Source organism: Aythya fuligula, chromosome 6 (assembly GCF_009819795.1).
Source record: "Aythya fuligula isolate bAytFul2 chromosome 6, bAytFul2.pri, whole genome shotgun sequence".
Lineage (NCBI taxonomy): Eukaryota > Metazoa > Chordata > Aves > Anseriformes > Anatidae > Aythya > Aythya fuligula.
Window position 1 is genome coordinate 28,216,251 of NC_045564.1, and position 12,980 is coordinate 28,229,230.

Below are 12,980 nucleotides of genomic sequence, written 5' to 3' on the forward strand. Positions count from 1 at the left end.
GATATCCTCATACTTCTGAAGTTAGAAAGAAAACATTTTTGACATTGAAAGGTACACATTACAAACTAATATGGCAGGTGAGGTCACAAAACTGTTGGCACTGGAAAGACTACAGTATTTTATCTGTAACACTTCTGAAGCAAAGTCAGTTGTGCTGTGTATTTCTAGAGTAGTTGGTGTTGCCACTTGATTAAAAACGTATCACCACAAATGATTCTTGGCTTTTCTCCTGGATCTTGCATCACAAATAGCAACAAGCATCACTGGTAGCCGCTCAGATAAAAATAAAATTATTATACATTAAGTGGGGTGGGCTATATAATACCCTTTAATATAGAAATAAGTTACAGACACTAAAATCTGTTATAGCTAGTATAGCTTTTTACTTAATTAAATATGCCATTATTATTTGGTAGGAAGGTGCTTTATTCTACAGTACCCAAGTATTTCCTTGAAAAAGCTGCATGTTTGTCTTTATAACTGAAATTAAAAACAGGCCATAAAGTCTCACTTTGACTGAGAGGTTCTTCCAGAATACGGTAAGAAATAGGAGTTCAGTGCCTATCACCTGGACACACCGGCTCTTCTGCAACCATATTCAACGAAGTGCAATTTAGAAACTATCCTTTTCTGCCACAGGGGCTGAAAAGTATTATCTGCTTGCAGTGCTCAAAAATGATCCCAATTCACAGTTTGAGGTATGAAGCCAGGCTGCACAGATACAAAGTGACTAGTTTTATCGTGACTCCAGAAATGAGTAGTAGCTGAAAAGTAATTTCTCCCCAGACATTAACTCTATTGTCCTCATTAATTATTTTTTCTTTTTCTGGTTAGATTGGAGATGGAGAAGACTGATAGTTGCCTTTCATGATTATATTACTGAATTGTTTTTAGCAGAAGACAAGTTGCAGTGGCCAATATTTAAAATTTGGGTATTTTAGCTTATAAACTCCAGTCTTAATTTTTGGGCACATTTTATTTTCCAAGACTCCAAAATACCACCATCTGTGAAAATCTGATCACTAGTACAAGTCCTTAAAATAGCAGTAGGAATTAGGTAGCTAATTTGGGAGCCCTCATCTGGAGATGTTCTCCCAGTTTTAGCTACCAGTTCTAATGGCAGTGACCAGTAGCTTGCAGTTTTATAAAGAAATTGATGCATCATAAGGATATAATTTTAAAAATCTTCTCATCAATCCTTCTGACTTTCTTCCTCCCTCTGGATTTGTTTTAGCCTGACACTGCTTCATTTGAATTTTCACATTTTTCTTCCCTCTCTCTGGCACTTTCTTTCTTAGGATCACCAAAGCACAACAAAAAATAGTAAAAAAAAAACAAAAAAAAAAAAACTGCTGTTGGACTTCCAAGTTTGTGTGATAGAAAGACAGACAATTAAACAAACCAATTGAGAGTCTGGTAACAGATGAATAAAACATGCTTCAGTAAAAGAATCTGCCTAAGTGCAAAGTATCATTAGAATACATCTTGGCTGGAAAAGGGCTTCTTTCCTGTCAAAATCTCCCAGAGCCAGAAGAGCACTTGCAGACCACTATTACTAAAATAACCATCAAGGTGTTCAGAAAGCAGCTATCCACCTCAAAAATACAGGTTATCAAATGAAAGTCTATTTCCAAGTGCTTCAAACATGGAATTTTCTCAGCTGTAAATTCAAAAGGAAACACATGTCTAGGAGCCTTATTATCATTTGAGGAGTTATTAGAGAACAGAAATCATCAAGAGATAGCACAATAGCATGTCTGGTTGAAAAGTACAAACCTTTTTTTTTTTTTTTTTTGACAAATAAAATATCAAAATAAATCCACTTCAGGCACATTCACATCCATTTTCATCAGCATTCTCGCAGGACTTTTATTGGCACAAATGATCATAGGAAGCAAACTTCATGCTGAAAGTGCTCTACCCACCTCTAAAGAGTAAGTTCATTAGGAAAGATTAATTGGGTGAAGGCATTATCTCCTCTGAGAGGTCTTTTTCATGTTGACACTTAATAGTGTTCAGTCTATTCAAGCTGACTCTGGAGTGCAACTTTCCACAGTCATTCTGAATAAGTAAAACACCACACTTCTGTGTCAACTATTTTTATTTCCATTGTAAAGAAATAACCATCCCTTACTCAAAGAAAGAGACATGCCGCAGCAGAGGACAGAAAATGAGGTGCCAGAGGTTCAAAGGACACATTATATCTACTGACATGACCTGCTCAGGGAACTTATCTACGAGCATCTCAAATCAGATGCACAGGCTGGGCTTCTAAGGCCACGTTCTGCCATTATCAAAGAGCCTCAGTCACTTTTTGGGCATCACAAAGGCCCTCTGCACATTTATCACTGAATAACAGCCTGGAAGAGAGATGCACGAAATCACGTTTTTTATAAGCATCTAAAAGCATTGTCTCCTGTTGACTTCATCTGACACCATCTGCACTTAGGGCTGAGAAGATTTAGAGCTTTTGCATTTGTTGTTAAAGGAAAAAGAAAAGAAACTTTGCAACTCTTTGGAAAAGGATGACTTTGATGCTGGTGCTGTGTTTCTGAGCCTGGTCTTATGAAACTCAGACTTTGCTGGGGCTTTACTCCTTTTTAAATGACATTGCCATGTGCTAATTTTATATTTGTCCAAGCACTTTAAGCAGGACAGTCCTTCTGTACTGTGATCACAGCATCACCTAAGATTCTGTGGATATTGTAATTTCCTTCTGTTTCAGGTAATATTTATCTGACATGAGAAATGTCGCAGGAATAAAATAAAAATTTAAAGAACTCAGGGTTTTCTATTGCTACTTAGCAGGCTGCACTTTATAAGGCTTTTTTAATTTATATGATTATAACAGGAGAAATGTCTATCATTAGGGTTTTTGAACTGTTTGGATTCTAAATCTCCTTTTTCTATGTTTAAGAACTTGCCCCAAATTTTCGTTGCTCGAGCTGAAATTTCTCAACCTTTCTTTCATCATGACTGTATATTTCTCTGGAATACTTGAAAATAAAGGGCATAAACGGGATGGCTTTATGCTTATTCTTTTACCTGCAAAGAAAATACAAATACTTGGAAAAATTTTACTCTGATGGAAAAATTATTCATGAATTATTCATGAAGAATGCATGGGGTGCCCAAATATTTTCGTAATTCCTGATACAAACCTCAGCAAATTTTTCTAGGCAAATATTGAAGGAAAAAGAATTTCAGCATCTGTACTTTTATATTTTGCTTCCTGGTTGAAGTTTGCTTTAATCTTTTCAATACATGCTCCAGTATTTTACTGAGCTTGTCAGTTCATTGATGAGCTGCTAACATTTTCCAGTTCCTACACTATTTTCATCCCCAGTAATGTTCATGAGTAGAGAAGCCTTAATGTGCCTTACAAAGGCAAAACTTTTAGCCCCCAAGACTGAATACAGACCACATAAAAATCCAACTGTCCTTCATTGATAGCATAAAATAACTGCTTTCTCTCTTACCCCTATACCATGCAAGGAGAGTAATGCTATATCATTGAAATAGATGTTCTACTAACTTGAAATAAGGATAAAATCTGCAACTGTTATATTTAGAAATAATATTTAGAAATAATGCGGTCTGGTCTTTGTAGGCATTCCTTTCACCCCAGAGCACTCATGGCAGCTTACTACGTGGTTATCCACAAGCTTGCTCCATCCAGAGCTGGGACAAGCTGTGCGGCTGACGGAGCAGGCACCGACCTGAGGATGCGCTGACCCAGCAAGGCGAGCGGAGCTAAGGCAGAGCGCTGTTATCCTGCCCGCCTGCTTGGCTTTGTTCCTCCAGCTCAGCATCTCAAACGTTTTCAGAGCCAGATCCGATCCGCCGGCTGCTGCAGCCCTCTCGTGGTCACCTCAAAGACCGACCTTCTGCGTGGGAAAACGGCATGTCTTAAACAGCACCAAAAATAGGTAATAAATAACATATTAAAGCGAGAATAAATATATAAATAAATGGAATAGGCACTTAGGATAGTATTTCCTCCAGGTGTACATGCAGGGATACTGTTAAATGACTTGTCCAAGAATCAAAAGAGAAATTACAGCTAAAGCATTAGGCAGCAGTGTTTTAATGGGGTGCCCTGTTTCATCTCCCTGGGCTGGCACTGAACAGCCTGCTTTGAAGTGCTCATTTTCTTTGAGCGTTTATGCATTTATTTACAAAGACATGAGTAAATTTTCATCTCACTGATTTTTTTCTGAGCATCTGCTTACTGGAAATGCACCTATCTGCTCGGGAAACTGCGTGGAGGAGTGAAAGCCTAAGTGCTGTTGGGCTGGGGAAAATCTGGGGGAACTTAGCAAGTTGGTGGTTCTTTGGAGCTTGAAAAGCCAGCCTGATATTTGGCACATATATTTTTCTTTTAATTTAAACACCATGTTTCTCTCTAGTATTTCACCATAAACAAGGACTGGCTTTCCTCCAGGAGTAGCCATGCTTCTCTCTAGCCAGTAATTTCACAGAAGGAGGCTTCTACAAGGTATGTAGTCATTCATCTACTTTTCATGCATGGAAGCAAGAGCACGCAGGCTATGTCTGTAGTCTCATCAGACATTGGGGTCCAAGACACTAAGCCCATGGTTGCATGCTCCCTGTATAATATGATTGTTTTGTTTAATTGTGATGGAATTACTGCTACTGAAATCCTGAGGCAATTACTAGTAGCTCTCATACTTCACAGCCCTTCAAACTACCAGCAATGATGCCAAAAAATGAGACACTCCTCTTACCTGACAAAATTATGATCAGGAGTTTACCCTGGTGGTCGAGGCAACTGTGGAAAAATTTGATGGTATTAGGAGTATCTTCCACATGGTACAGCATCTGGAAGGGAGAGTTTCATGCAGCCATTACTCCTCCTGTGTGGTGCAAGTGCCCTGCAAGGGTTTAGGCCCTCTCTATAAAGCTGGTGCTTTACACGACTTCCCCATCGCTTCCCGCCCAGTGCCGCCCTTCAGGCCCAGCAGTGTTGTGGCTGCAAGATGTGTGCATCCCTTTAATCAGTTTTTAGGCAAGTTCTTCACTATCTTTGCTGACTTCCCACGGCTGAAGCCCCTGTGTGAGAGTGCAGATACAGATAGAGATGTTCACTAACATTTCCATTCAATGCCATCAGAATTATTCTGATGAGGTCAAAAAACTCCAGCTTTTGAAGTGGCAAAGCATAACTGTTGGTCTCTGTGTGATGTTGAATGTGTCTGTCCAACAGTCCTGTTTTATTACCCACCATACAGTTAAACCAGTGAAAACCAGAGACCAAAACCTGGGTGGATCAAGAATGAGGTTTAATATTTGTACAGCTGCTGCAGAAGCTGTTGTTTGCTGGAGAGCTGTGTTCATCCCGTCCCCCCAACATCCAGCAGGAGGTAGTGCTGAAATGTAAAACTTGTATATTAAAAAAATATTTCCTTACCTGAATCATATGTATGAAGTCAAATTTCTTGTTTATGCATTTCTCTTTCACCTGTTGTTCATACTCTGAGCAAGTGAGCTGGTGCCAAATAAAGGAGACACCCTGCAGATCTGGAGCTTGATTAACTAGCTCTGTTTAAAAAGTAGAAGAAAAAAAAATCACAGAACAGCAGAACAAATCATCATACAAATCAATGGTACTGGCTGTACCCCAGGCTGTGGAGGTGGCCCAAAGAGCCTCACCTTTGTAAGCAGCCACATGCTGTGGGTTGGGCTCTACGATTTCATTGTTAATAAGGACCCCTGGATGTGCAGCCTGCAGGATCCTGATCATTTTCAAATCCTGTTCACCTATTCAATAAACACAAATTCATTATTTAAAAAAAAAAACTTGAATGGTGATGAAAGGATGCCAGTGCACCTACTGCTCAGCAATCCCCAAAGCAGAAGCGAGGCATTTTTTACCTTGCATGGTGGCATCTCAGACAGTAACAGCCTTATCACGATGTCTAACTGCTCGAGTTAACATACACTTAGAGGTAAGACTAAGAACAAGGAAGAGCTAAGCAACTGAGCAGAAACCTACTAATGGTAATACTCTGGGTCATGGGAGAAATAGGTTGAAATAATCAAAGATCAATGTTTTTTTTAAAAAAACAGGAATCATTAGTTTTCAAGAAAAACACAAAGTTAGCATGGGGACAGGGAGAGATTTGGAACAGCTGTGCAGCTTTGCCAAGCTGTGCAGCTTTGTACTGCCCCAGGGAGGTGGCAGCTGCCTTGCCACAGGTGTGACACTGCTTGGAGCCCTGGGGGTCTGCAAAGGATTTGTTCTCTCTGGAGCCAGGCCACATGGTGCCAGCTCTAGGAACCCATTACCCAGTTGTTATCTTGAAGCCGCAAATATTCACTTATCTGTGACTTGAGCTCATGTAGGTGCCCTGCATATTTAGCTGTTGATGCTCCTCTGTCACAGTCTGAGCTCAGGAGGAGCAAGCTTCAGTCTGCCTTTCTGCTTCAGTCTGCCTTTCTGTCCTAGAAAATACCCAGCCCCTTTCGAGGTGATGCAGGTCACCCACCCTTGCTCTCTATCAGAAAGGCTGTGATGCACCGAGTGTACAAAGTCCATCTGGTTTGTTTGGGACTATGGAAATAAACAACAGAGGTGACAGCCTTCAGCCTTCAGTGGATCTCTGTGAGGATCCTGTCTGTAGCTGATGGTGGAGCCTAAAAATAGTCCTGCCCACAAAAATGTCACACACAGAGGGCTTGACATGAGATACTGCATCTTCTCTAGCCTTTTAGTGGATGGACATGTTATGAGAAAAGCTGTCATCTTTGACAGGTGTTACATTAAACTGAACTCAAGGAGGGAAATACCAGCCATGCCAGCACTGCACTGCCATCCGAGGAAGGACGTGTCTTTTGAAACTGGAGAAAGGTACCCAGCACCCCTGAGACATGTGGCAGGGGCAGTGCAGGGCTGGCCAGAGGCGCAAGGAAAGATGCTGAGGCTACATCCATTGAAGGCAGTTTAGTTGCTGGCACTGGTGTTACGGGTGAGCAGGGGCAGAGGAGTTCCTACTCTGAAACTCTGTATTTTACTGTGTTTTTGCTGATGTACTGCCAAGGGCATTATCACCTGCTAATTCAAAGACTGGATTACAAAACTTTACAGAGTTCAAAACAAAACAAAACAAACAACAAAAAAACACATCACTTTTAAAATACCCCTTTGCTGCTGAAATACACTTCTGCCACCATCAGAGGTTCCAGGGCATGGGGCAGCAATGCTCTGTGTGGGGAGCTCACATTTGGGAACCGCTAATTGCTGATGCTCCCCAGCTCAAGGCACTACCAGCTGGCCTTTAGGACTGTAAATTGATTCAACCACTTGCTACAGGGATCTTCCCTGAATGAATGGTTACATAATTTTTTTTTTTTTTCCTTTTCTTTCTTTGCATGGTCACCACCTTCCAACAGGTTGGATGTGTTTGTTGGTGGAGGCAGGTGGGAGCTGCTGGCTTGAGTTTGAAGCAAAGATACTGATACCTTGAAAGTCTGTGGGTAAGACAACAATTTCACATGTTCTGTGAGGTCAAACAGGACATTCCCAAGATCTCCCCACAAAAAAGAAAAGACAGGGCTGAGAAGGTGCAATAAAATACAAAGATGTTCCCTGGGGATTCACCATTTGACGCTGCTCAGGTTTCCCCATCCACAGGCTCATGTGCCTCCTGCAGGGAAGCTGAGAGCAACAACCCTTCAGCACAAACCACATCGGGGCACTGCTGAAATGGGGGTGCAGCCCCACAGCAGCCACATCCCACCCAGTCACTCGTCGGGAGCTGACAGCTGAGGTGCTTGCACCAGCCGCAGGGAACAAGGGCTGAATGAGTAAGCATGGCCAGGATCAAGCAGCAGCCTTTTAAGATGCAGAGTGGGTCACAATCCCCATTAATAGTTCAGTCAACTAAACTGATTTCAGCCGTGTGAAACCAGAGTCCAAGCCCGAGAAGGTCAGGGATCACACATGACCTTTCGCTCGGTGCCACACTGGCTCACTCCTGTGCAGCACGCACAAGTTCAGCTCAGGCAGCCTCGGCACGCTGCAGGGTGCGAGCCTGTGCCTCTGCCAGCTTGCCTTAGGGCATTTATTTCCCATTGAAACTTCTTCTAAAGAGGAAATAAGGAAAAATGAGGGCACTGTAAAGGGTTCCCCTTTCCCTTGTGCTTTCTTGGAGTCAAACAGAGTATCGGTTTTACATTACTTAATGAGAACAGAGTGTAATTGAGAACTGAATGATTTCTTCCTCCTCACTCTCTTATATGCTCCAACATATTCCCAGCTGGAGAAAACAATCACTGCTATTTTCCTCTTACTCAGGAAAACAATCAAAACAAGTGAGAAAAAATCTTTCAATAGAAAGTATTAACACTTATAATTCAGTTGAAAATACTTTAAAACAAATTCAAAGTCTGACAAATCAAACTGCTATTTCTTTTCTCTATTTTGTATTTCCTCCCAGTTTCCCTAGGAGCAAAGCTGCATGCTTTTTTTTTTTTTTTTTTTTTTTTTTTTTTTTTTTTTTCTTTCCCCTCCGAAAATGCATTTACAACAGCTTTAAGGTTATCTCTGCCAAAAGATTTTTCTTCTCTGGGGGCGGTGGAGATTTCCATTTGCAGTTAAATGCCACATGTCACCAGATAAAAACATTAATAACTTTTAAAAAGCACATCTTGAAGGAGCTGACAAAGCCCCATGCTAATGGCTGTGGCCAGCCCATGTTCATCTCTGCTGGTTGAGTACCACCTGCAGCCAAACAAAGCCCAGCTTTCACCTCTGCAGACCCTGAAGGCAATGCACAATGTGGGGATGTGCCTTTGGGTGGGAGACTCTAAGACATGACCTTTGGGTGGAACAAATCTCAGGTGTCTGTAATTCCTTCCCATGAGGTTTGAAGGTGCTCTCCTACCTAACCTGGAGGACTCCTTGCTTTTAGACATATAGTCAGGAGAGAGTCATCAAGAGGAAAGTATATCCATGACAAATACTGTTATTAATGCTTGAGTAATTCTCCCCATTGCCCAGAACCTGGGTAGAGCTTTCCCTTGCCCCTGGGGACCCCCATTCCCCAGCATCAGCTGTGCTGTTCAGCTCGTTACCTGTGCTGCTCCCCACGCCCAGAACATTTATCGTGGATTTTCTATTGCCAAGGCTGAAATTACAAGTACACGCACGTTACTCAACCACACTGTGTCACACAACTCTGTGTTTTAATTCTAATATCCTGGATGCCACAGTGGCCCAGGAATTTTACTGAGATGTGCCACGTGAATTGAGATGAAAATTCGAGCATCACAGTGGAGCACAGCTATAACTTATTTTTGGCAGGATCTGGCCCTATGTAAGCAGGCTCATATTTTAAAAGTACAGTAGGCAGCAGGATATAGTGTTTCTGTTCCCTTGCCAGAGTTTTCTTCAAACTGTGGTTGGCACCATGCAAAAACAACCTCAAGAAAATCTGGGGTGTGGGGTTCCCTTTGCAGGGAGTGAGGCTGTGCTTGGCCAGGGCTGTGGGGACAAGGTGAGCTGGGGTAAACCTCTCAGGAGACAAGTCAGGTTTTCTGACATTGGTTATAAATGCCCAGAAAAAAATCAAAAGTTGGGCTATCCATGTGACTGTAAATATTCTCTTTTCAATATTCACCTTGGCTTGAAATTGTGAGCAAAAGTCAGAAACTTCAATAATTTTTACCTTAGAAAAACTACTTCAGATCTAAAAAATAAAAAATCATTAGGTTGTTGGCAGTGTATTTCATAATAGCCTGGCTCGAGGATGAGCTTCCTGGGATCGAGGCTGCTTGCTGCTCTACATAGAAATACTTCATGGCCTTGTTCTGCCTCAGGCATGGCCTGTGCAGAGGGACAGAGTTTCCCCTATGAAATCTCAAGAAACACCACAGCAATGATTCAAAAGAGGGGACAGAGTAGGAAATCCTGGGGGCTGTGAGCAATCAGGGAGCCTTGGCTCTAGTGAGGGCTGGAGGTGTATTGTTCCGGGATTAAAGATATCACGGGTGGAAGATGGAAGCTCAGACCAACCCCAAATTAGAATGCTACTAAACTGCAATGTTTCATATTGGTCCAGCAAACAGTATTGGTTAAAATTCACATAAGGAAATGCTGCATTTAATTTTTCCCCAAACAATTTCTTTCTTTATTATTGCTTCTATTACTTTAGATAGCTAGCTAGAGAGACAGACAGATATAGATACAAGCATCTGAAGTTACCTGCCTAAGTGTTTTTCTCAAAGGAGAATACAGTTTCTACAGCATCCAAAAATTATCCAGACTTGAAAGACTTTTCTTGTGGTTTGGATCTAGCCTGTTCTGAAACTATCTGCAGTCACACAGGCTTAATATGTTACATCAGTACTTCACAAAACTGATTATCATTTGGTACTTCAGCAATGCAAATCGACTTAGGATAGAAATAAGGAGGTCTTAGGGGATTGAGAAAAGCAAGAATTAGTCACTAGAATAGAATTAGAGATGTGTTTCTGTTTGGACTGATGTGTGATGAAGTCCCAAAAGCAGGCATAGAGCACAAGAGGGAGCTTTCTTTTGAAGAAAAAAAAAAGGAGGGGGAGAAAAAAAATCCAAAAATCATTAATCCTTTGAAAATCAACTAATGAAAGCAGATGGACATGAAAATAAGGTCTTGATTCTTTCCCTAACATAAGCTGAGAAGCAACACAATGTATTAATTGAAATTACATGTACACTTGAGACATTAAACCGAATATCCTAAAGACCACTGTTAAGGGACTTAAAACTGAAAAGCGTTGAAAGTTCATTCACGCCCCAGAAAACCCTTAAACATGTTTGCTGACCCTTATGCACAGGTTGCCCTCCCCAGATAACAGATGGCTTTCACACCTCGGTGGACGCGCTCCTTACCCTGCCATGATGTGAGGCATTTCTTCCTTGTTGAACTCATCCATGCACTGGTGCTCTGTCGAATGATCCAAAAATGACTTAAAGGCCTCTACATACTCCTCAGCCATGAGACTTCTCATGGAGGGGACCACATATAGCTCTTGAGAAACAAATATGAATTGTGTGTTAGTGACTTCAAGGCAAATGAAGGATCAAAACACTTACCTCGTGGAAGAAACCAAACCAAACCCAGCCCAACCCAACAGAAGCCAGAGATTTGGGAGGACACGGAGCCCAGGAGCCATCCATGCAAGCAGGCTCACACAAAAACTGTCTGTGTGTTGACACTAAAGGTGTGAAAAATATTCTTTGATGCCCCTTGACACCAGTATATTTGTTAAGTCACCATCAGTACTGCAGGTTGCCCTTAGGAAAATGGCACCGTTATTTCCTGAAGATGCTTACCTGGATACGACTTGATTTGCAGAAAGGGAAGTGACTGAAGTACTAAAGGCAAAGAATGAGAAGGCAATTGCTCAGCAGGTCCAGACCTGGAAGGGCTGTGGCTCTCGCACATGCTGGACAGGATAAATGAAACCGCCAGCTGCTGGCACAATTGCTCTCGGGGTGATGCAACACAAAAATGCACACCTGCAGCTGAAGCAAAAATAGTTACACTGTGTGCCTCATTTCCGATTCTCGTTGGCGTGGGACAGCAGTGCTCTGCCTGGTAAGTGAATTCCCTGCTGGAAGTTTCAGCTCGTGGCCATGAGGGCAGATGGCAGCATTTCAGCTGAATGGGTTCATGCTCAAGTGCAGGCCACCGAGACTAAGAAGATTTGCAGCTCTGAACAAAGGCCCAGGGCAACTCAAGAAGATGAAAGCAATTATTGCAAAAACACAATTTCTTGCAGTCTCATCCTAACAACGGTGCTCCTGCCAGGGCCCCAGCTCTGGCCAGCTGCTTGGGTCTGAGGAGCAATGCTAAGACTAGGACTTGAGGCTCACCAGAATTTGCCATTCAGCTGACTACTGCCTGTGGGGACTATCACAGACAGAAGACTGCAGTAGGGATTCAGTGCTAGTGCCAGCCTGAACATCTGAGATCGGCGTTAAAAATGTAGTGTTCAGAAAGAAAAGAAAAGAAAAGAAAAGAAAAGAAAAGAAAAGAAAAGAAAAGAAAAGAAAAGAAAAGAAAAGAAAAGAAAAGAAAAGAAAAGAAAAGAAAACAACAACAAAAAACACACACAAAAAAAACAAACAAACAAACAAACAAAAAAAAACAGCTTTTCCTCCTAAACAAAATTAGAATGAAGGACAGGACGGGATTCAGCAGAGCATCTTCATCCTCATTTTTGCCTTTTGAGGAGTTGCTTATTGAAATTCTGCTTTTAGTTGCTACTGATAAAAAGACTTCGTATGCGTCATACAGGACTGTGCAATCTTAAGAGGACACCTATGCTCTTTCTAAAACCACATGTCCCTGGCTGCTGTTTTTCTGCAAGGTATAAATCGTGATCCAATGTCTAGCCCTATTGGAGGAAAAGGTATCAATATCTAACCTCAGCACTTTGAACTATACCCTAGTGTATATCGGACATCTGCTGAACTGTATTCAGTGTAGTATCCTGTTTTTTTGTTTGCTTGTTTGTTTTTTTATCAACTTCCAACTCTGTTTCCAAAACAAGATATATTTGTAGTGATAGCAAGTGGAGTGGGTAGTTTACTTTGATCTCCTTTTCGGTTTTTGATTTTTCTCCCAAATACCTGAATTATCGTGTGGAGCTGCCAGAATCTCTGCTTCAAAGTTCATGCTGGGGAACCTATTCCTGTAAGGAAAGTATAGCACTTCAGTTATTTGAAGAACCTGTACGCTTTTATGAAGCTGCATTGAAAATGCAGAACAAAGGGAAGATACTCCAGGACAAATTGTCCTTGCTCAATAATCAATAGTGTCTGTGTTCTTTTACTAAAATAAAGTCAGAACTTCTTGGTTAGCTGATCACCCAGAAGTGTCACCAATGGAGTGGCCACCTGCACCACTGCTTGTCTGAGATGTGCCGTGGAAGCTTTTTCTCCCTCTGAAGAATCATTAACCAGTCAATAC

The 12,980-nt window shown here is 41.7% G+C and overlaps 1 protein-coding gene across 1 annotated transcript; it reads right to left on the reverse strand.

The window, feature by feature from the left end:
* Positions 1 to 2,307: 2,307 nt before the first annotated feature.
* LOC116490659 (carnosine N-methyltransferase 2-like) lies at positions 2,308 to 12,764 on the reverse strand. The gene is made up of 7 exons (XM_032190049.1): positions 12,641 to 12,764; positions 10,895 to 11,033; positions 9,097 to 9,149; positions 5,674 to 5,781; positions 5,432 to 5,562; positions 4,749 to 4,842; positions 2,308 to 2,360 (listed from the first exon to the last, which is right to left on the reverse strand). Exons 1-7 carry the CDS (start codon positions 12,762 to 12,764, stop codon positions 2,308 to 2,310), a joined length of 702 nt encoding a protein of 233 aa, XP_032045940.1.
* Positions 12,765 to 12,980: the final 216 nt, after the last annotated feature.

Coding starts and splice junctions, on each gene's coding strand:
- LOC116490659 (XM_032190049.1), bottom strand. CDS start 12,764: ATGCAGCTTCATAAAAGCGTACAGGTTCTTCAAATAACTGAAGTGCTA. Junction 11,034..12,640: donor AGCTCCACACGATAATTCAG/GTATTTGGGAGA, acceptor TTGTTTCTCAAG/AGCTATATGTGGTCCCCTCC. Junction 2,361..4,748: donor CCTGATCATAATTTTGTCAG/GTAAGAGGAGTG, acceptor TCTCTCTTCCAG/GCTGTTATTCAGTGATAAAT.